Consider the following 22,435-nt stretch of genomic DNA (forward strand, 5'->3'; position numbering starts at 1 on the left):
GCGTCACGGCGCATCGCGCCATCCCGCCTCCCTCCCCGCAGGTGCTGCCAGGCAGTCGAGCAAGTGCTAGGGGCCCGGTGCGGTTGCAACAGGCAAGCAGGCAGAGGGAGCGGATGCCCCACCCTTTCAGCCCCACCTCACAAAGCCGCCGCAAGTGGCTGGGCATTCTCAGCAGCTGGGGTTGCTGACGTGCGTGCCCCACTGTGCAGTGTCTTTCTGGAGATTCGGGGCGGGCTGCAGGCCGACTTCCCCACCCTGACACCGGCTTACCTCACCGGCGCCAACCTCATCCTCGCGACTGCCTGCCGGGCGGCCGACACATCCTGCCTCTGAGGCCGTGTGCTAAGAGGCCGGTGGCGGCGGTAGTGCGGCAGGGAGGCACGCTGAGGCAGCTGCGCTGGAGCGCTAGGGATCAAATGGACGGCTCAGATCCTGTTGCTGCGGAGAGCGCCGGCGGGTTCGTGGGCAGCCAGCAGCGGTCGGCCGGGGGTCTGAACCGCCCTTGCCATCGGCGGTCGGGGTGGCGGTAGCGGTCAGCACCAGGGGAAGCAGAGCTACATGTAAGTGGCCTAAGGCAGCGGCGTGCTTTTTGTAAACAAGCGAATTGCCCAGGGGCGAGCCCCAGGGAGCTGGACAGGCACAGCCCTGCTGGGGCTGAGTCATCAGGTCGCAGCCCTGCCCCAGACGTTCTCTGAACGGTTATGCATCCCGTGCTGTGTGAAGTACTGGCTGTGTGAAGTGTACAGACGTGGCTATGTCACCTCGGCATGCAGCACTGGTCTGCAGGCAGGCCCTGCTCGCCACCCTGCTTGCCCACCTCGCAGCTGGCACGTTGGCTGGAAGGCTGCTGCAGCAGGCGCCTGCGCTGACCCTGACGCCCACCTCGTCGACGCTGCCCCTGGCGCTGCCGGCACAGAGCGCACCGGCCACGGAGGTGGAGGCTGGCGAGGCATGCCTGAGCCTAAACAGGCAGGCAGGATACACATGCTCTGTGTCTATCGATCGACTGGCACAGTCCTTCCCACGCGGCTCCACCGAGCTGCCAACGCAGCAGCAAATCGAAGATGCGCTGGCGGCTCTGCGGCAAGGCGGTCTGCCCGCTATCGGGTCAGTGGCGGCAGGCAACGGTGCCACCTGCGCTGAGGATCATCCATGATGGTGGGCTCATGTCCCCCGCCTGCGCGATGCAGGTGCTGCCCGGCTGTTGCCCGAGTTGTGGAGGCACAGTGCGGCTGCAACAGGCAAGTGTGTGAGAGCAATGCGGCACGGCTGGCGACGCCGTGCACCGGCACGCGTGGCTGAGCGAGTGGGCTGCCGCTGCAGCTCTTGCGCATTCGCTGTCGCTGCCCCTGGCCGGCAACCGGTGTGCATGCCTTTGGGCACCTGCAGTGCATTTCTGGAAATCCGGGGGCAGATCCAGGAGGTCGACCCCACCCTGACTCCAGAGGTGAGGTGAAGGCAGCAGAGCTGCTGCCAGCTGCTGCGCCGCACCGCGCCCGCAGCCAGCCGCTCATGCCATGCGCTCAACCGGCCTGCTAGATCGACTCGCCTGCACTGCCTGGAACTCTCTGCAGTACCTGGAAGGTGCCAACGTCATCCTGGTGGCGGCGTGCCAGTTCCCTGCCGCAACGTGCCTGTGAGCTGCTGCCAGCGAGTCCATGGACTGGCCAGCGGCCTGAGCGGCAGCGACAGAGTCTGTGGACCTGACCGAATTGGAGACAAAATAGGGAGCTCTTCACAGCTTATTTGATGCATTCGACTGCGATGACATGCCCTTAGGCTGGGGATGACCGGTGGTGCGAGAGGCTTGATGCCCGCTGCTCCTGCCGCTGTACTGACGTACCGCCGATGCCTTGCCGACCCAAACCCGATTGACCTGGCATTCAAAAGTTTGACCTGTGGTGCTCTGAGCAACGCCAAGGTGCAATCCACGGATTGCTAGGGCCTAGGCATATGCCCTAGACCGCTGCCCTCTCGCCCTGCCGCGCCGTTTGGGTGCTGTTGATTCATCAAATCGATCAGCGCACTTACCACGGCCCATCGTGCGACATGGAGGTGCTGCGGAGCTCCCTGACCTTCTCACCGCGCACAGCGTTGGTGGCTGGGAGAACAGCCTATCGGCAAGTGTGCCTGATCATCGCGCCATTGTACCCGTCTGGGTTAGCCGGCTGGCTGTGTGCCGCCAGCAGTAGCTGCCAGCTCCCGTCCGCTTGGCGCCGGCGCCTGCTGCCCACCCTCTCGTGCATGGGTTGGAGGCAATCAGAAGGTAACCAGTCCTGTATTCTCCCTGGGTTGCAGCTATGCCGACCTCGTGTCCTCCGGCCTGGCTGCCTGCCGCCAGATGGAGGCCAGCGGGCCGCCGCCGCCGCCGGCCACACCCGGCCACGCGTCGACCAGGCGCGATGGCCCGAGGGTGGCGCTGTTTTGTGACCCTGGCGTGGACTATGTGGCTGGCATGTACGCCGCCTGGATGCACGGCGGCATCGCGGTGCCGCTGGCGGCGCAGCACCCAGACAGGTGCGGGCGTTTGCCTGCCTGCCGCGCCGGTCACGCTCGTTGTTGCGGCGCCTCGGGCTCCCTCGTCCTCGTCCCATCTCCGCACTGAGCATCGCAGGGAGCTGTCGTATGTGTTGGAGGATGCAGAGTGCTCCACTGTTCTCGTCAGTGAGCAGCACGCGGAGAGGCTGCACAGCCTGGCACAGGTGAGCGAACTGCTGCTGGTTGCTGCTGGTGCATAGTCTGCCTGTACTATGCATTGTGCCCTGCTTTGTGTGTGCCCTGCTCTGTCTGTGGTGCCACCAGCGCTGCCCCTCCTCCTGGGCCTCCCTGCAGCCCCTGGGAGCCGAGGTGATTGTTGTGGAGGCGCAAGCGGCGGCGCCAGAGGGAGAGGAGGAGGGGGCGGCGGTGCAGCAGAGGTTGGAGGGCCAGCAGGCGGAGGATGGGGCCCTGATTATTTACACCAGCGGCACCACGGGTGAGGCCACCCTCCCAAACAGTAGGCTGGCCAGCACACATTACATTGCCGCGAATGGTCTCTAAGCCGCCAAGCCCCAGTGCTGCTGCCGTGCAGGCAAGCCAAAGGGCGCGCTGCACAGCCACGGCAGCCTGGCGGCGCAGATTGGCACGTTGTGCGCTGCATGGCAGTGGCAGCAGCAGGACAGGATCCTGCACACGCTCCCTCTCCACCACATCCACGGCATCGTCAATGCCCTACTGTGCCCGCTGTATTCAGGTGGGCGCCAACCTGGCATACCACGGCCACGCCATTGCCCGCCGCACTTGAGCGTGGCATTGCTTGTTCATGCTGCAGGCGCCTGTGTGGAGATGGTTCCCAAGTTCATGCCCACCGATGTCTGGCAGCGTCTGCAGGCAAGATCCTGTGCCTCTGTGGTTTGCTGCATTGGAGTGGCAGCCATGCGCTGGTGGCCATCGTGCCTGCTGGCTTCCAACATTTATTTGCAGCGGACTCCCGATGCTGTGAGTGTGTTCATGGGAGTGCCGACCATGTACAGCCAGCTGCTGAGTCTCTACGATTCCATGCCGCCATCGGAGCAGCAGGAGGCTGAGGCGGCAGCAAAGAGGGTGAGGACCTAGCTGCTGAGCTTGGCAGCGAGAGAGTGGCCAGCCCGCTGGAGCCCCGCAGCTGCAGTGTGCTGGCCACCAAATGTTATGCTCGTTTCCTGCTCTGCTGCAGCTGCGCCTGACGGTGAGCGGGAGCGCGGCATGCCCCACGCCCATCATGCAGCGCTGGGAGCAGCTATCAGGCGAGCGCCTATTTGCTGGGCGGCCTGGCCTGCCTGGGGAGCTGCCTGGCACCAGCTCAGGGCATTCGATGAGCTGGTGCAAGGCTTGTTTCTGACCGGGTCCCTCCTCCTGCTGCAGAGCAGCGGCTGCTGGAGCGCTACGGAATGACGGAGACTGGCATGCTGCTGGGCAACCCTTACATGCAAGCGCAATGGGCCTGCTCATTGACTGCGCCTCCTGTTGATTCTGTTCATTGTGCTTAGCTTATACAATTCTTTTGATCCAATGCGTGGTGCTGCTCTCTTTCTGCAACTTGCAGCGGGGAGCGGCGGCCGGGCGCCGTTGGGCAGCCTTTCCCCGGGGTGGAGGCGCGGATTGCGGACAAGGATGGCGGCGATGCCGGCGCAGGTGCGTGTGGATGCGGTTCCTTGCGAGCTGCTGCAGCCCTCCACTCCTCATCCCAACTGCTCGGCACCTGCTGGCCTGCCGGCCTGGCTGGTGTGGGGGGCTGCAGGGCCTGGCGAGCTCCGCGTGAAGAGCGCCCAGCTGTTCCGGGAGTATTGGAAGCGGCCAGAGGCCACGGCCGAGACGTTTGACGAGCAGGGCTACTTCATGACTGGTGAGGGGAGCAGCTGCCTGGATCACAACTGACCAAGGCAGTTGGCAGCAGTCCAGCACCTGTGGCACCGCGCCCATGGCGCGCTCTGCCACGCGCCTGGCACGCCGCCGCTGCTGGCTGGCGCAGGGGACACGGCGGTACTGGAGGAGGGTGGCTACTTCCGCCTGCTTGGCCGCACCTCTGTGGACGTCATCAAGTCAGGAGGCTACAAGATCTCCGCCCTGCACATCGAGTCGGTGCTGCTGGAGCACCCAAAGATTGCAGAGGCCGCAGTCATGGGGCTGGCAGACCAGGCATACGGCGAGGTGAGGGGGTGCCCGCTGCCCTCCCCCGCCCCCTGGCACCCCTGCCGTGCCGGCTCTCCTTGCCGGCCCCACCACCCCGTGTATGCCGTACCTACCCGTCCCATCCATCCACATTCCATCCACCGCCACGCATTTGCTGCTGCTCCGGCGCAGGTCATCGCTGCGGTGGTGGCCCTCAAGCCTGCCGCGCAGGCGGCGCAGCCGCAGCCCGAGGCGGGCAGCGCCGGCGCGGCGCCGACCCTGTCGCTGCCAGAGCTGCGGGCATGGCTGAAGGAGCACCTGCCGCCCTACCAGCTGCCACGGCGGCTCAAGGTGGTGGAGGCCATCCCCAGGAACCAGATGGGCAAGGTGAACAAGAAGGAACTCAGGGCAGCTCTGTTCCCAGCTAAATCTGCCACGTGAGAACCCCTGTGCCTGGTTATCGATGTAGCATTGTCGAGCAAACTGAGGGCAGCACTTTTGCCTGCGAAAGCGCCGGGAGGCCCGATTTGTTCAGCACTGTCATTCGTCGAGCAACTGTTCAATGTTTTTGTAAGATACATGTAATCAGAATCAACTGTTCAACTCAACCAGGCTTGACGGCTCACACACCGCCTTGGCCGCGCTGCTGGCGCCCTCGGGCGCCGCCGAGCCGCTGCTGCTGCCAGAGGACTTGCCGCTCGATGCCACGCCCTCCTCCTCCAGCCAGTCAGGCTGCGGCATGGGGGTCATGAATTCCTCCAGCTGGCGAGGCGGCCGGGAGGCAGCCGCTGTGGTCATGCCCACAGACCCAGGCGGCAGCTCCGAGTGAGCAGTCACCGCCAGCAGCCCGTCCAGGCTGCTGCCGGGGCTGTCCCAGCCATCCTGCCGCTGCTGCTGCGAATGCTGCTGCTCCAGCTCCTCGCCACCTGCCGCCACTGCCGTTGACTGCTGGATCTGCGCAGGCGTCGCCGTAGACCCACCTTGCCAGCTGCTGGGGGTGGCTTCCGCCGCCGCTTCCAAGACTTCTGCTGCCGCGGAAGCCTGCGGGGGAGCTGCCGTGGCGGCTGCTGCAAGGTTCATGCCGCCGCTAAACATGCTGCCCCAGTCATCAGCCAGCTGCATGACAGCCTGGAGAAGGCTGGGAGGGGTGGCGGGAGGGGCGCTGCCGGCAGGGGTACCGTCTGCTGCTGGCTCCGCCTCAGGCGGAGTGGCTGCTTCGGGCGCGTCTGCTGCAGGCAGCGGCACGTCCACCACCAGCGGCTGCTGCTCCTCAGCCACCCCATGCCGCGAGGCAACCTCAGCCTCTGCAAGTGCAAACTCCACAGCAGCCTGCTGCTCCCGGTGTGCATGCTCCTCGGCCGCTGCTGCCAGCGAGCCGGCTGCAGCGGCGCCAACTTCCGGCGCCAGCGAGTCGGCAGGAGCACTGGCCTGCTGCTCCTCCTGCCGAGCAACTGGTCCTCCTGACTGGTCTGCTGGCTCGGTGGAGGCAGAAGCCGCCTCCTGCTCAGCCCTGCCCTCGGCTGTCACTGCTGCTAACGCAGCAGGCTGCTCAATTCCCGCTGGCTGCGTGTCAGCACTTGATGCCACGGGTGAAGCTGGGGGCCCTGCCGCCTCACCAGCACTGGGTGCCTGCTCGGCTTCTGCTGCATCACCAACCACTGCCGCCGGCGCGCCCGCTTCTGCCGGCGGTGATGTTGGGGCTGGCGTTGCTGCAGCTGCTGTCGATGCATCGGCTGGCTTGTCGACAGGTGGCACAGCAGCCGAGCTGCCCTCTCCTGCGGAACCAACAGGCTTGGCCTGACTTGCTAATGTGGCCGGGGCCTCTGCTGCTGCGCCTGTTCCTGGAGTGCCTGCTGCCGGCTCCGCTGCATCCTTTGCAGCGCCGGGCGCCTCCCCCTGGCTGCTGGTCCGCGACTGGCGCAGCTGCATGAGGTGCATGGGGTCTGCTGGCGGCTCAGCGTTCTGGGTGCGCCGTGCCTGGATGGCAGCCTGGATGCTCTCCCGCTTGCGAGCCTCCTCCTCCGCCTTGGCAGCCGCCTTCTCCCGCGCCTGCGCCACCAGCCAGCCGGCAGGCGGTCAGGGCAGGAAGTGGCGCAGCAGCAGCAGCCAGCAGCGTCGTCACATCCCGACTGTGCAACCAGCCGGGCATGCTTCTGGCCAACATGGCAAGTCATCCACAGTTGCGCTTCAAAGCCACCCAGACCCCCCTGCGCGTTCTGCACGTCCAAACCCACCCGGATGTCGGCCAGGCCCTTCTCAAACAGCACCACAAAGTCGCGCACGGTGCGCAGCACGCGGGTGGCGTCGGCCGGCGCATACTCCTCCCCGAAGTACTCTGTCGCCTCGCACAGCTCCTCATACATGCGCTTCTCCAGTGCCTGAACCAGCGGGGCAGCGGATGTCACGTGGGCATGCGTGTGTGCGTGTGTAGTTGGTGAATGTGTAGTTTTTGGGTGGCTGGGTGCGGGTGGGTGTGGGGAGGGCTTTGCGGAGGAGCCAAATATGGCATGCAAGTCAGCTGGCAGCAGCAAGAAGCGCCCGCTCCACGCACTCCCAGCCCCGCCCAACCCACCTCCAGCTCCCGGAACTCCTGCGCCGCCTCGGCATGGAACCCCGCCATCATCTCGCTGAAGTGGCGGCTGCCGGAGCCCTCCTGGTCGCGGCTCTTGGCCGCCTGCACCACCTCGGTGTTGATCTGGCGCAGGCCCAGCCGCACCTCGCCGATCAGGCCCTTGAGGGCAGCCAGCTGCAGGCGGGGCGGGGCATGGGCACGGCACGAGCAGGCAGCAGGCAGCAGGCGGGCATGGTTGGAGGTAGGGTGGGGCGGCAGAGGAGGCTGCGGGAGTGTTGACGGGCAGGACCGCGGGTGTTGAGTGCCTGTCAGCCGCCAGGCTGCTTGCCTGCATGTTGGCGGCCTGCTTGAGGTGCTCCAGCTCAGCGCTCATCTCCTTCATGCCCTCATCCTCCTCCACAAGCTGCACCGGAGGAAGCAGGGAGGGGGGCATTGTGGGTCAGGCGGCGCACCAGTATAGCACAGAACGGCTTCACGGTTGGGCGCAGGAGTTGGCAGGAACGGGCGGCATGATGGGGGCAGGTGGCCCCTGCTGTAACTTGGCGGGGGCGTGCCTGCGTGATGACAAAGTGCAGCAGGCTGGTCTTGCGGTCGGTGCCCTTCACATCTGCCAGCTTCAGCAGAGTGTCCAGCTTGAAGCCGGCCGCCGCGCCGCGCTGGGTGCCCTGCAACAGACGCAGAGGAGGCGCATGTGCTCCCATGTAAAGGGGCAGCGGGGAATCATGAGCCGGCAGGCACGGCAGGGCTGCTGGCACCTCTGCTGTGTGGCGCCTGGCCATGACATCGATCGACTCAAATAAACTCTCTACACACACACACACAGCACCACCAACAAACCACTCGGGCTGCTTGCCTGGTTCAGGTGATTGCCCAGCTCCAGCACCGCCTGCAGCAGCTTGGAGAAGGAGGCGCAGCCCTGCAGCTCTCGGCACGCCTGCCGCACCACCTCCAAGTGCTCAACACACTGCAGGCCCGGCGGGGGCAGGGGAAGGGAGGTTGGGGGGAGGGGTGGAGAGGAGGGGAGGGGAGCGGTCACCATGGGCGGGGCTCAGGAGTCGTGCCTCCCTCTTGGCAGCCCTCCTTTCACTACAAATGCCTGCCTGCCGCACGTTTCGGCCAGGCCTGCGCTCCACTTACACTCCCCCTCGGCCATTAGCCACCCGTGCGGCGGGATGCCGCTGCACTCTCTACCCTCCTCCCTGCCCCGCCCCCTCCTCCCTGCGCCCACCTTGCCGTGCGTGGCCCTGTAGGTGCGGGAGAAGATGAAGCAGCGGATGCGCTCGGCCAGGCGCGGGATGTCCTTCACCTCAACAAAGTATCGCTCCACGGTGCCCAGCCGCTCCACCTCGCTCTTGCCCCTATGTATATGTGCGGAAGACAGAGGCAGCAGCGCAGCAGGTCAGGGAGCGGCACAGGTCACCAGGCATGGCAAGCTCAGCAGGTGCGGGCCACAATTCATGCATGCCTCCTCCTTTCACGCACTGCCACGCCACCCGCCCACCAAGCCTCCCTCCTCACTTGTACTTGGGGTGCTTGCCAGCCAGGTACAGCTCAATGTCCTTGCGCTCCTGGTCGTCGGGCACGGCACGCGACAGCACAGACAGCTGCTCCACGCTGAGGGCGGCGGCATCCATGCGCAGCAAGGCGTCCTGTAAGGTGCAGTGCAAAGGGGAGGTTGCAGGTAAGAAGGGGAAGCCGGGGGGCAGGCTTGCGGGCCACAGTCGATCGGTTGATCACGCATGGCCATCCCTCCCCAGCCGCCTCCCAACCGCCAGCCGCCTCCTCAGCCAGCGCCTTGCCAGCTCCGACAGCAGCCCAGCCCTGCCCCAGCATGCAGCCAGCTCCCCCATGCAAGCCACACAGCACACACTGCCGCATCGCCTCACACTCACACACGCTCACCGCCCCCTCCCCCACCCCACCACACACCTTGATCTCGTCAAAGGGCTTGCGGATGCCCGACAGCTCGATGAGGATGTTGTGGGCGCGGCGGTGCTCCACCAGGCGCACCTCGTCCTCCTTGGGGCCGCCCCGCTTGATGGCCTTGGCCTCCATGATCTGTGTGTGTGTGGGTGTGTGGGGGGGGTGGGGGGGCAGGGCAGCAGGGAGAAGAAGAGGAGTGAGACGCGTGCAGGGGCAGCAAGGAGAAACAAACGAGTGAAGACGGGGCAGCGTGGACAACATGATGGGGGGCAAATTAGGGCAGCAAGGAGAGTGTGGAAATGTGTGCATGCCCTCTGCCAGCCAACCCCAGCTGGCCCACGGCGATTCAATGACAGCCAGCCTAGGCAGGTGGGCAGCTCCCGCCGGCCTCGTCCCACCTGGAACAGCGACTCCAGCTGGCGCAGATCCAGGTGCAGCTTGTCGCGGTTGGCCCGGCTCCACACCGTGCCCTCCCGAGCCTGCTTCAGCTTGTCCCAGTGCAGCTGCTTCAGGCGGCGGCGCTGCGCCTCGCTGGCCTGCTCCTCCTCCAGAGAGCTGCCTCGGCGGGCGGCTGAGGTGGGCGACCGCGGCACCACGCAACCGGGCTGCAGGCCGGCGTTTGCGTCGGCATTCTCGGCCCGCTTCTTGCCCAGGGTGCCCGGGGGAGGTGGCGGCGGTGGCGGCAGCGGACCTGCACTCAAACAGCACACAGCGTGGAAGCGAGTTGCAATAAGGGATGCAGGAAGAAAGCAGGGACGCATGGGGCCGGTGCACGGGAGAGGGGCGGGCACCCCTTGGTGCTGCCCGCTTGCTGCTTACCTCCTGGCTTGCCGCCGGGCATCGTCGGCGGCGGCGGCGCTCCCTTGGTGCCGCCCTTGGGTGGCAGCGGAGGTGGTGGGGGCGGGCCTGCGCCCTTGGCGCCGCCTTTGGGCGGCATTGGAGGCGGCGGCGGCGGAGGGGCACCCTTGGCTCCCGGCTTTGGCGGCAGCGGGGGTGGCGGGGGAGGCGCTGCGGCGCCCTTGGCCCCTGGCTTGGGTGGCAGCGGTGGCGGGGGTGGCGGTGCCGCAGCCTTCTTGGCAGAGGAGCAGCCGGGAGGCAGCTTGGGAGGCGGCGGAGGAGGAGGCGGGCCTGCTCCAGCTGCCGGCTTGGCCGGCTTGCTGGCCGAGCAGCCGGGAGGCAGCTTGGGAGGCGGCGGAGGAGGGGGCGGGCCCGCGCCACCCGCTGGCCTCGCCGGCTTGCTCGCCGAGCAGCCGGGGGGCAGCGGCGGCGGCGGCGGTGGCGGCGGCGCGCCGCTGCCCAGCCGTGGCGTGGCTGCCGGCCGGGGGAAGCCGTGCTGCTGGTTCAGCTGCTTCTCCACCAGGCGAAGCTCCAGCCTGGCATCCTGATCCTTCTTCAACTTCTTGGCATGCGCCGCCATCAGCACAGCCAGGTCCAGGGGCGTGTACTCGCCGCCGCCATCCAGCGGCCCCGCCGCCGTCGGCGACACTGCAGGCACGAGACGGGCAGTCTAGATGTCACACGCCAACCCATCCTCCCCAGCGCCAGCCACGCAGCACGCTGCCAGCTGCCGGTGCATGCATGCAGAGGCAGGAAAAGACGAGTGGGCCGCCCACAAAGCCAACAGCTGCATGGCTCCAGGCAAGGCTCCAGGCAATGGCTTCAGGCCACGGCCGCACCAGGGCGGGAGGTCATGGGCGTGGGCAGCATCTGCTGCAGGTCTTCCGCCGCAGTCAGCAGCTCCTCCAGTGAGATGCCTGCCGGCAGGTAGGCCATGTGCCCTTCCTCATCCACCGCTGTCCTGCGGCAGCACAGGGGAGGCAGGCGGCCACCTCAGCACATGTGACACTCGGCAGCAGGACAGGCGGAAGCAGGCCAGCGCAGAAGCCCAGGCAGCTCGGCTGTGCAACAGGGACAGCTGACAAAGCCCAGGCGGCACCCCACAAGGGACAACAGGCCGCCCTCCCACTCACTTCTGCATGATCTGCCCTGTCTTCTCATTGATGTAGAGGCTGCCCAGCTGCGCCAGGGCGGCCGCCGCAGGGGTCGCCATCGCGGCCTGCGGCCACACATCCACCAGCGACGCTTCAAGCCAGGCTGGCACCGGGCCGGCACTGAGCACATGCTGCCCTGGCGGCAGCAGCGGCGGCGGCGGCGCGGCGGCAGCATCTGCTGGCAGGCCTGCTGGCAGCGCATCAGGCAGAGCTGGCAAGGGGCCGCTGGCAGCAGCGGCAGGGCCAGGGATCGCAAGGTGCTGGGCCGGCAGGCAATCTGGCACGCTGACAGCAGCGTCCCCGCAATGCACAGCTGCAGCGCCGGCGGCAGCATCAAGCTCATGCAGCCCTGCTGCAGCACACGCCGGCTGCTCGCCTGCAGCTGCCAAGCGGCCGCAGCACGCAGCTGCAGCGCATGCATCAAGCGGCTGGACTGGCTGCGCGGCTGCCACGCCGAGTGCGCCCTGCGGCAAAGCCCTCACCTCTGCTGCCAGCGCTGAGCCGAAGGCCGCCGCCGAGGAGCCGCCGGCTGCGGCGCCGCCTGCCGTCCACGCCGGCAAGCCCAGGTTGGGATACTCTCCCTCGGCTGGGGCCGGGGGCCGCGAGGAGACCTCTGGTGTGGCAAACAGGCCAGCCGCCGCCAGGTTCTGTGCCACTCCATGGCTCCATGTACGCCCGGTGATATCGGTAAACTCCACGGCCGCATCCCGCAGGGCAGACGCCGGCACGGCGCCTGCCCGCCCGCCTGCACCAGACCACGCAGCACGGTGCAGGCAGCGGCGGGTGAGCGGCCGGGCCCACAGCATGTGTGCATCGCCGGCAAGAGGCAGCAGCAGTTGGCCTGGCAGGAGGCCTGAACGGGCAGGCAGGCCAGCAGTAGGAGCGCTGGCAAGGATGGGAGGTGCGCGCACCTGACAGCGCGGTGCGGATGTCGTTGGGCGTGACCCCCTGCATACCGCCTCCGTGCATGGATGCTGCCAACCTGCTGATGCTGGCCTGTGCCTGCCTGGACATGGTATGCAGCTGGGGGGCCTCCCCAGGCTGCGGCTCGCTGCCTGCCTCCCCGCCCGAGCCCTGCAGCAAGTCTGCCACGCTGACGCGGCTGATGTGCAGCGGGGTGGGACGCCCCCGTGTGCCGCCTGCCGCCTGGCGGAGGGTGCCGGACACCCGTCCGCCGGCGCCGCTGGCGGCAGCAGCCACACCCAGCGAGCCTGGCGCTGCGCCCTGCCTGCTGGACTCCACGCTGCCCTCGTAGCTGGCATAGCGGCCGTCGCCAGGTGGCGCCGCCGCCCTGGCCGGCGTCATGCTGCCGTTACGCAGCTTGGCAGCAATGTGCTGTAGGCCGGCTGTGGTGAAGCCGCTGCCTGCCTCGCCGCCGCCTGCTGCACCGCCGGCGCCACCCGTGCTGTGCATGCCATCCACAGCTGCTCCCGAGTTGCCATACACGATACCGGCAGCAGCAGCCTCGCCGCCAGGAGCGCCGCCGGCGCCAGCCGCGCCCCAGCCCCAGCCGAACCCGCCGCCTGCCCCGCTGGTAGGGTCTGCGCCGTCGCCGAGATCGGCAGGCACATGCTGGCCGGTGGCTTCAATCTCGTCTCCCAAAGAGCGCTTGGCGCCGATGCCGGCGCTGAGCGGTACCGCGTGCTCCCCAGACTGCCCCAGCTCATACACCACCTGCCCATCCAGCTCCTCAGCGCTCAGCACCTGGCTGCCGCCGCTGCCGCCGTGCGCACGTGGCGAGGCCGCCGTGGAGCCGGCAAAGGGGTGGCTGCTGCTGGAGGCCCTGAGCCGAGATGTGCCCTGCACATGGCAGCAGCGAAGGCACTGCGTCAGGGGCATGCCTCCGGCAAACTACTGCGCTGCCGGCAGCTGTTGCAAGCTGTGGCATGGCTCCCTCCCCGCCGCTGGCACCGCAATGCCCAAGTGCTGCGCAGCTCGCTGGGCGTACCAGGTGTGGCGACCCTTGTGTGGATGCGGTGTCGGACAGCGCAACCTCGGATCCGGCAGGGGAGTTGTCCTGGGATGCATAGCCTGGGCGGTACAGCGGCACAACGCACGACCACTGCGGGCGCTGCCGCTTGGTGTGGATGACCTTGTCGTTCTTGCCTGCAGGTGTGAGGCGCAGGGCACCCATTCACATGGTTTGTTGGGATGCCAATGGGCAGGGCGGCCATCAATGAGATTCCACACTGCACAACCTCATGCAGGCCAAAACCTGCCACCTGCCCCTGATGAGCATTCTGCGGCAGCCTCACCCGGCGGGCGCCAGGGCGACTTGTGTGGCAGCTCCTCGCTGGGAGGCCTCAGCGCCGCCTTGAGCTCGATCTGGCGCATCAGCACAGGTGCAGCAGCTCCCAGGTGCGAGAAGCCAGAAGTGCCGCGGCTGGTGGTAAGCGAGCAGCTGGGCGAGCCGGGCATGCCGCTGGTCGCGGGCCCACCCTGCCGCGGCGTCTCGCCCACGCTGCCACTGCGCACCGCCTCCTGCGGCCTCCACAGCCGCCCCGCGGCCCGGCCATCCTCCTGCTGCTGCGCCGCTGAGGCGGTGGGTAGCTGCAGGGGAGGCACCGGTGGGCGGCGGCTGCCAGCTGGGTGCTCATTTTCGTCCGACGGGTGCCGCCCGTGCATGCCGCCGTCTGCTAGCGGCCTGCCGCTGCTGATCCAGTTCTGGCTGGCCTTCTGCCCTGGCATGGTGGACACAGGGTTGACCAGCCGCGATGGGCCCCTGCCTGCCCTGCTGCCGCCGCTGATGGCTGGCTTGGCCGGGGCGGGGCCGCGGGCGCCGGCGCCGCCGCCCGCGGGCGGCTTCTTCTTGGCAATCAGCCGCTGGATCTGCTCCTGCAGCTGCTCCTGCTTGCTGCGCTGCACCGCTTCCTCCAACGGCAGCGCCTCGCCATACAGCTCCTCGTAGTGGCTGCAGCAGGCGGTACATGTGGCAGTACAGGAAGATGGCGGGCTCAGGGCTACAGGCCAGCATGCTGTCCGGCGCAAAGCGACACAACTGAGGCAATGGCAGTCAGAGGTCTGGGGGGTGGCAATGACTCGTCCAGGTGCAGCAACATGCCCACTGCTCAGGGCGCACATCCCCACCTAATCAGCGCCTGCACCACCCAGATGGCGGCCATGGTCAGGCTGTCGGCATCCACAGGCAGCGTGGCGCTCTCAGGGTCGAGCAGCACAGGGCCCAGCACCCCCGCCAGCCCCTCTGCCGAGCAGCTGTGCGCGTATCGCGACAGGCGGGCCAGGTAGCACAGCAGATCCTGCACACACACACATTCAGACAGGTGGCACTCACATCAGCGCCACGGTTCCTTGGTGTGGCAGGTCAGGAAGAGGCAGAGAAGCGGCGTGGCGGCTGCCAGGCTGTTCGCCACCGTATCACCTTGAGCAGGCGGCCTTGGTTGGGCGGCAGCCGGTGCAGCACGTCGCTGATGATGCTGATGCGCACTTCGCCGGCAAAGTCGCCGATGGCGGCATTGAAGAGCTCAGCGCGTGCCGCAGCGCCCAGCAGCGGCACGTGCAGCATGCTCAGGCTCTTGATCACCACCACAGACACCGCGAGCGGGTCCAGCTTCACAGCCGTCAGATCTGCTGCAAAGTGGGGCAGCGCACCAGATGCATCAGGCAGCGGCGGCAGAGACCGACAACGCAACGAGCATGATCCAATATTTGCGACAGCACGCCAGTTGCGGAAGCGGCACCTACCCTTGCCCGACGACGACAGCACTGCCTCGGCATGCTTGAGTGCCTGCCCCTGCACCAGGCTGACAAAGAGCTCCGGAGCGGAGCTGGGGTGCACTGCACATACAGGGGGCGGGTGGTGGGCCTGGTTTTGTTAGAGGCGGCGGCAGGGTGCCGCCCGGCAGCCCGATGCGGAGTTCCTTCGGGCAGCCCGGCCTGCCGTATGCTACTGCATCGCAGAAAGATCGCCTGCCACCCATAAAAGCACCTCTGCGATGCAGGTAGTCCACAGCGGTAGTGAGCAGCTGGTAGTTGGGGTCGAGCTCGGGCTGGCGTCGTGCCGCCAGCGCCGCCGTCAGCTCGCCATGGAACTGGGCGTGGGAGGCCTGCGGGGCCCGAGCGCCGAATGCCATCGTCCGCCGCGTCTTGCTGTCAACGCTGCACAAGCGTCAGCGCTCGGCCGTCACCATCGCCGCTGCTGCTGTCGCGGTCTGTTGTTTGAGTCCAGCCTGACCCCCGGGGAGAGAGGCTGAGCGGCTCCTCTACGTACCACCGATGCAGCAAATGTGGCTGGATGGCCTGGGCGAGGGGAACGCACTCGAAAACTGGTGTACTGCCCGTGGGGGTACCCGGCAGCTCAACACCGTGCCTGTTTCGCCTCCCCGGCCGTTGCATGCTCTCATCTGATTGTCTGTTGTTATTTGACGACTCCGGGGCCCTTGCAGCCAACCAGCGCTTTGCCGTTCGCTCCGCGGCTCGTGCTTCCGGGGCAGACAGCTTGCCAGCCGTGGATTGCAGGCAGTAGGATCCCTCAGGCCGGCAGGATCCGGCGGGCAGAGGCCATCAATGGGGAGCCGGTAGCCCAGTCAGTCTTCCCGTATGCTGAAGTCTGGGCTGGGCCCAGCGGCCGTGCTGCTGTTGGCGGTGGCCTGCGTGCTGCTGCGCCCCACGGCGCCTCCAGTCAGCCACCAGGGCAGCGCCGCTGGCGGCGGCGGGCAGCAGGCGGTAGGTGGCACGTGCGGGGGCAAGAGAACACAACCGCAGGTGGGCTGGGTGCTTTGTGCGTGTTTGCTGGCACTGTGAATGCAGGAATGGCAGTGTTGCCCAAGACTTGGGCTGGCTGCTTGCAGGCGGGATGCTACTCGCGCCCTCGCCCCACGCCCAACAGTACCACTGCGGCCCCCGCCGCCGCCACCGGCGTTGCTGCCACCCCTGGCAGCGGCCCGCCGCAAGGCGCGCTGCTCAGCCAGCCCGCTGGGGACGGCCTGTACATTGTGCGGTTCAGGCAGTACAGGATGGCAGCCGACCACCTGGCGGCGCTGCAGGCGGCACTGGCCTATGGTTCACCGCCTGACAGCTGGCAATGGGTGGAGCGCCACAACCCCGCTGCCGCCTTCCCTACAGACTTTGGCCTGCTGCGCCTGGCGGCACCAGAGGCTGCCCTCAAGGTGCGTTGCGTTTCAGGGGACCGGGCACAGTGCGCTGCCCAGCGCCCATTCCTGAGGCAGCACGGCATGGCCGGCAAAGCATGCATGGCGCGGCTGTGTGCAGCGAGCAAGCATGGGTACCGCCAGCGAGTGCGTGCCAGCTCATCGCTGCTGTGCCACGTCATGCTGCAGTCCCGCCTGGAGCAGCTGCCGTTTGTGAAGGGCGTGCACCCGGAGCGTCGCCTCACGCGCTCGCTGCTGGCGGCGCCAGAGCCTGGGGCAGAACAGCAGGAGGAGCACGCACAGGATGCTGCTGCCGCCGATGCCGCACGCCCTGGCACGCAGTTTGCGCCGTGCAGCAGCAGCAGCAGCGGGGGCGTCGGCAGCCTGGAGCAGGCATGCGCATCAAAGCGACAGGGCCGCCTGCAGACACGGCCCACCTTCAGCCTGGAGGACAACCTCTCAGAGGAGGAGGAGGAGCTGGCAGATGCGCTGTCGGCACGCATAGGCAACGACACTTTCACGCCGGAGTCCAGCCAGCAGCGGCGCCTGCGGCGCCGCCTGCAGGGCCGGCGCCGGCGCCAGCTGCTGCAGCAGGGCACGCTGGCCTCCATCCTGCAGGCAGACAGCCTGTGGGCGCAGGGCTTCCGCGGCCAGGGCGTGAAGATGGGCGTGTTTGACACAGGCATCAAGGGAGACCACCCAGATGTGAAGCACATAGTGTGAGCTGGCGGGGCTGGCGGACCTGCTTGCCAGTCGCTTGTGCAACCCTGCCCACTGGGTTGCTGGCTGCTGCTTGGCTCGCGGCTTGAGGCGCAGCCGCATCGCCGCGCTGCTGCCGGCTGCGCAGGGCCAGGCTGCGGGTTGTTTGTGCTCTGACGTGCCAGCTGTGGCACCGTGCCGGTGCAGGGAGCGGTCCAACTGGACGCACGAGCCCACCTTGGATGACGGCCTGGGCCACGGCTCGTTTGTGGCGGGCGTCATTGCGGGCACAGGTGGGAGGGCAGCCACGCTTGGCCTCTGCCTTGGCCTCAACAGCTGCACTTCCTTGCTGTTGGTGCTTGGCCCATGGCTGCCCTGCCCCGGCCAGCCGCTCAGCCACCCCAGCACCGCTGGCAAAGTTCAGCACTGGAAGATGTGTGGCGCCCCGCCCCTCTCCCCATCCACCTCGCTGCCCCTCACCGCGCCGACCCTCGCTTGCACCGCACCCCCGCCTGCGCCCGCCCCCCGCAGAGCCCACCTGCCCCGGGCTGGCCCCTGAGGTCTCCCTCTATACCTTCCGCGTCTTCACCAACGACCAGGTCTCGTACACCTCCTGGTTCCTGGACGCCTTCAACTACGCCATCGCCTCCCGCATGAACGTGGTCAACCTGTCCATAGGTGGGGCCGTGGAAGGGTGCGGCTGGGCGGCGGCGGCGGTGGCGGCGGTGGTGGTGGTGTGGTTGTTGTCCCCTGCCCCTCGTGCTCCATTCCTTGCCCTCAACCCCACTGCCCACCTGCCGTTGTGGCCCCCTGCTCCAAACCTGCCCGCCTCATCCCTCCTCCCCTCCCCACCGCCACCGCTACCCCACCACCAACAACTCGCCACCATCCCCACCGCCTGCGCCAGGCGGCCCCGACTACCTGGACGAGCCGTTTGCGGAGAAGGTGGCTGAGATCACCAGCGCAGGCATCATCATGGTCTCCGCCATCGGCAACGACGGCCCGCTGTACGGCACGCTGAACAACCCGGGTGCGTGGGGCGTGGTGGTGGGGGGGGGGTGGGGGGGCAAGGGCAGGCGTGTGTGGGGTCTGCCCGATGCTGGGGGCATTTGGTAGGATGGGACATTTGGGCCGCTGCCGAGGCAGGCAGCCAGGAGCAACTAGGAGCTCGCCGACCTCGGCCCACATCCGGCTCGCCAGCCTGCCGACTAGCCTGGCCCGCCCCTGGCCCCATCCTCCTCCCCGCCCCGACTCCGACCCCCCCATCCCCCACCCCGCCCCGCCCCCGCAGCCGACCAGAACGACGTCATCGGCATCGGCGGCATCGACTACTCCGACCAAATCGCGCCCTTCAGCTCCCGAGGCATGTCCACCTGGGAGGTGCCCCTGGGCTACGGCCGCAGCAAGCCCGACGTGATGGCGTACGGCAGAGACGTTCAGGTGGGGGCGGCAGGGGGAAGCAGGGGGCAGCAGGGGCCAGGAGCCTCGCGGGCATGCCCTCAAGCAAGTGCAGCAGGGGTGGTGGTGCCGGGGGTGGAGCAGGGGAGATTCCACAGCCTGCCTGCCTGCCAGCCTACGTACCGACCTGCATACCCCACTACACACTAGCTGCCTGCCGACCTGCCTGCCTGCCTGCCTCCTGCCCTGCCTGCAGGGCTCCAAGATTGGCGGCGGCTGCCGCAGCCTGAGCGGCACCAGCGTGGCCAGCCCGGTGGTGGCGGGTGCCGTGTGCCTGCTGGCCAGCGTCGTGCCAGAGGAGAAGCGGTGAGGCGGGCTGCACGTGCGGCTGGGTGCTGTGCAGGAGGGCGGGTGCAGGTGGCGCTGTTGGGGGCACATGCTGCAGCAGCGTGCTGCTCGAGCGCCTGCCAGGAGCTTGCCCTTGCCTCGCCCTACCCGCCGCTGACGCGTGCCCGCCGCCGCGCTGGCGCTTGCGCCCGCGCAGGTGGCAGCTGCTCAACCCTGCCTCCATGAAGCAAGCGCTGGTGGAGGGCGCTGTGCGGCTGCCGGGGCTCAACCTGTACGAGCAGGGGGCAGGGAAACTGAGCGTGGTCAACTCCAAGGCGGTACTGGAGCAGTACGTGCCACGCGCCTCCCTGGTCCCGGCCAGCCTCAACTTCACAGGTGCGCCAGCCTGCCTGCCTACCTGCCTGCCTGAAAGAACTGTTTTGCCCTGCAGGAGAGGCATCCCCACCCGCTTGCCCGCCTGCAAGGCCTGCGGTCCTTGCAGCCCCGGCTGCCCAGTACTCGCCCCTGCCCTGCCTAGGCATATCCTAGTTCCTGCACCACACCACACCACACATCACCACCATCCCGCCCCTGCAGACTGCCCCTACATGTGGCCCTTCTGCCGCCAGCCGCTGTACGCCACCGCCATGCCCCTCATGTTCAACGCCACCATCCTCAACGGCCTGGGCCTGACCGGCAGGCTGGAGGGCGCGCCCGCCTGGACGCCCGCCGACGACGGCGGCCGCCTGCTGGATGTGCGCTTTGAGTACTCGGAGCAGCTCTGGCCCTGGTCGGGCTACCTGGCGCTGTTCATCCGAGTCAGGGACGAGGGCGCCGCCTTCCAGGGCAGCGGCGGCGGCGAGGTGGCCTTCACCGTGGTGTCCCCGCCGGCGCCCGGGGAGGCAGCCCCGCGCCGCTCCACCGTGCGGGTGCCGCTCACCGTCGGCATCATCCCCACGCCCGACAGGTGGGCGCCGCTCCCGCCTGGTGTGGGTGGATTGCGTCGCGACTGCCCTTTCCTCAGTACCCCGGCCCAGCGTTCCGCGCCGTGTCCCAAGCCTTGTCCCAAGCCTTCCCGTGCCTCTCAGCCGCGCGCCCGCTTCTCCCGCTTCCCCCTCACCTTCCTATCCACAACACAGACGTCACAACATACTGCACCCTCCCCTGCGCAGGAAGCTGCGCCTGCTGTGGGACCAGTTCCACTCCATCCGCTACCCGCCCGCCTACTTCCCGCGGGACGACCTGCAGGCGCGGCACGCTGAGCACGCAGCGCTTTATGTTTGCTTCTTGGCCTGCATGGTCGCCACCTCCCGTGCCTGCCCAGCTCCCCTCCCTCCCGCACACACCGCCACTTCCCACCCTTCTCTCCCCGCTGGCTGCCTCTTCCCTTCCTGGCTTTCCCCTCCTCCTAGCCGCCAGCTGCAACGCTATGCTTGTAGCCCCTGACTCCTCAACCCTGCCTGCCTGCTCCACCGGGGCGCCTGCAGGTGCGCCACGACATCTTGGACTGGCATGGAGACCACCCCCACACCAACTATCACGACATGTTCAATGCGCTACGGTGCGACGGGGGCGCCAGCTGGCGGGGGCGCCAGCTGGCGGGGGCGCCAGCTGGCAGGGGCGCCAGCTGGCAGGGCCGGCGCCCGCCTGGCTGCCTGGCTGCCTGCCCGCACAGCGCGCTCGCAGGAATGCCCAGCCAGCTGCATGGGCATGCCGGCATGCCGCTGCTGCAGCAGCTGTCTCCTTCCCCTGTGCCCCCACCCCCACCACCACAACCACAACAACAACAACAACAAACAACCCCCACCCCCCACCCCCGAGTCCCCACACCGCCTGTGCCTCCCCCGTGCCCTCCCGCCTCCCCGCAGCGACGAGGGTTTCTTTCTGGAGGTGCTCGCCTCCCCCGCCACCTGCTTCAACGCCTCCCTCTACGGCTCGCTGCTGGTGGTGGACAGCGAGGATGAGTGGTACCCCGAGGAGGTGGCCAAGCTGGCGGCTGATGTGGAGGGGCAGGGCCTAGGTGCGCCTGGCTATCCCTATGGGACCCTGGGTGGTCTTGCAGATTGTCGGGGCCCAGCCAGCGGACGGCCCGCTGGCTGCGGCAGCTGGCAGCGCCCCGGGGCTCACCGGTGGGCAGCTGCTGGCGCCGGCTCGAGCCTCCTGCCGACCCTCTGACGCTGTCACGGCTGCTGCTGCGTGTTTGCGCTTCTGTGTGGCCGCCCCCTGCAGGCCTGCTGGTGTTTGCCGACTGGTACCATCTTGAGTCCATCCAGCGCCTGCGCTTCTATGATGACAACACGCGCAGCTGGTGGGAAGCTGCCACAGGTGAGCTGCAGGCCGTGGGCCGGACGGGGCCGGGCAAGGGGAGGCCGGGAGGGGCGCACGGGTGCGTGTCTGCACAGAGCAGGCATGTGTGCAGTGCTGAAGGGGCAGGCAGGGGCTGCCGGCTGCTGGCTTGGCGGCTCTGTGCAGGGCCTGAGCAGTGGCAGGGAGGACTTCCACGGCCTGCGCATGCTCGGCCATGATGCCATGCTCATGGATTCCCCTCGCCCCGTGTGCATCTGTTGCAGGCGGCGCCAACGTGCCCGCCCTGAACGACATGCTGACGCCTTACGGCGTCGCCTTTGAGTCAGGTGGGGCGGTCAGCATCTGGGTCTGTTGCAGCGCTGGACGCACACCTGCCACCCCGCCACGCGCCTGCCCATCTGTCGCTGGTTGCCTGCACAAGACCACGGGGCGTGTTGTGCAGCTGTGTTGATGCCGAGCTCTGCAGAAACGTAGCGGCCTCCTTTCCTTGTTTGTCTCCGCCCTGGCACCTGCTGCAGGCGCTCTGGAGGTCGAGGTGCACATCAAGGGCGTGCAGGGCCCCTTCCACATGGCATCAGGCGTGCCGCTCAAGACGCTGCCGGTGGGCAGCTGGATGCACCGCGCAGACCCCAAGCCCGGGGACGGTGAGCTGGTTTGGTGGAGGTGGGGGAGGAGGGGAGTGAGTTGCGGTCACCAGCCATCGCGGCAGCGCAGCAGGCATGGCGGCTGAGGTTGAGATGCTGCGGACAGAGCAGCTGCATGGCAGCAATGCCGGCTGCATGCTCGCAGCCTCTCCCCCCCAGCACATCGCTCACTCCTCTCCCACGCTGCTCCCCGTGTGCTGCTGCAGCCCAGTCGCCAGCCCCTGGGTTCCCCGTGCTGGGCCTGCTGCAGCACGGCGCGGGGCGGGTGGGCCTGTACGGGGACTCCAACTGCCTGGACAGCTCCCACAGCCGCAGCAAGTGCTTCAAGCTGCTGATCAAGATGGCGGCATGGGCAGCCGGCGAGGTGCGGCGCGCGCTCCCCCGCGCTGCTCCTCCTCGCTTGGCTGTGTTCGGCTGCACGCTTCCCTCTCTGCTTCAGCCCGTCCCTCGCTCCTCTTGCTCGGGTCGCCGTTGTATGCTCCGCTGCCTGCCTGCCTATCTGCCTACCTATCTGCCTCCTCACCTCCCCTGCCTTACCCCTCGCCTCGGCGCCCCATCCCGCGCTCCCCGCAGGCGGTGCCGGCGCTGACGCCCCCAGAGGCGCTGCTGCACGACCACTTTGGCGACTTCGACGTCCTGCCGCAGCGCCGCAGCGACTTCAACTTCACAGAGGCCTCGCCCGTGCTGCAGAACGCCCTCAGGTGAGCGGCGCAGCGGCTGGTGGTGGTGGTGGGGATGTGCTGGGCTGAGCGGGGGCAGACGCGACGCTGTGTCTTGCCTCCCCGCTGCCTGCCGCTGAGCAGCACAAGCAAGCCCCCTGCTGAGGCTGGGTGCCTT

At 67.9% G+C, this 22,435-nt stretch overlaps 3 protein-coding genes across 3 annotated transcripts; 2 read left to right on the forward strand and 1 right to left on the reverse strand.

Annotated features, from left to right (window-relative positions):
• Window positions 1–1,903: 1,903 nt before the first annotated feature.
• Window positions 1,904–5,225, forward strand: CHLNCDRAFT_29462 (hypothetical protein). The gene is made up of 12 exons (XM_005851052.1): window positions 1,904–2,120; window positions 2,299–2,517; window positions 2,615–2,702; window positions 2,833–2,974; window positions 3,071–3,232; window positions 3,311–3,361; window positions 3,413–3,582; window positions 3,695–3,840; window positions 4,064–4,152; window positions 4,259–4,363; window positions 4,490–4,668; window positions 4,822–5,225. The coding sequence occupies exons 1-12, from the start codon at window positions 2,050–2,052 to the stop codon at window positions 5,068–5,070; spliced, it is 1,671 nt and encodes a 556-aa protein (XP_005851114.1). The 5' UTR covers window positions 1,904–2,049; the 3' UTR covers window positions 5,071–5,225.
• Window positions 5,221–15,206, reverse strand: CHLNCDRAFT_137684 (hypothetical protein; the record flags this gene model as incomplete). Its single annotated transcript, XM_005851353.1, has 22 exons — window positions 5,221–6,155; window positions 6,432–6,678; window positions 6,864–7,007; window positions 7,202–7,375; window positions 7,491–7,604; window positions 7,768–7,866; window positions 8,085–8,165; window positions 8,430–8,559; window positions 8,720–8,850; window positions 9,131–9,259; window positions 9,523–9,815; window positions 9,944–10,609; window positions 10,801–10,922; window positions 11,095–11,180; window positions 11,598–11,860; window positions 12,027–12,915; window positions 13,064–13,221; window positions 13,371–14,026; window positions 14,203–14,372; window positions 14,495–14,703; window positions 14,818–14,910; window positions 15,062–15,206. 22 exons carry the CDS (start codon window positions 15,204–15,206, stop codon window positions 5,221–5,223), a joined length of 5,934 nt encoding a protein of 1,977 aa, XP_005851415.1.
• Window positions 15,207–15,559: 353 nt separating this feature from the next.
• Window positions 15,560–22,187, forward strand: CHLNCDRAFT_33771 (hypothetical protein; the record flags this gene model as incomplete). The annotated part of the gene is made up of 17 exons (XM_005851053.1): window positions 15,560–15,837; window positions 15,924–16,241; window positions 16,413–16,942; window positions 17,130–17,215; window positions 17,454–17,600; window positions 17,830–17,952; window positions 18,214–18,362; window positions 18,577–18,686; window positions 18,865–19,043; window positions 19,245–19,614; window positions 19,820–19,925; window positions 20,135–20,208; window positions 20,516–20,667; window positions 20,877–20,972; window positions 21,218–21,280; window positions 21,473–21,606; window positions 21,744–22,187. The coding sequence occupies exons 1-17, from the start codon at window positions 15,673–15,675 to the stop codon at window positions 22,185–22,187; spliced, it is 3,246 nt and encodes a 1,081-aa protein (XP_005851115.1). The 5' UTR covers window positions 15,560–15,672.
• Between the last annotated feature and the right edge of the window lie 248 nt (window positions 22,188–22,435).

Source organism: Chlorella variabilis (assembly GCF_000147415.1).
Source record: "Chlorella variabilis unplaced genomic scaffold CHLNCscaffold_2, whole genome shotgun sequence".
NCBI classification, from domain to species: domain Eukaryota; kingdom Viridiplantae; phylum Chlorophyta; class Trebouxiophyceae; order Chlorellales; family Chlorellaceae; genus Chlorella; species Chlorella variabilis.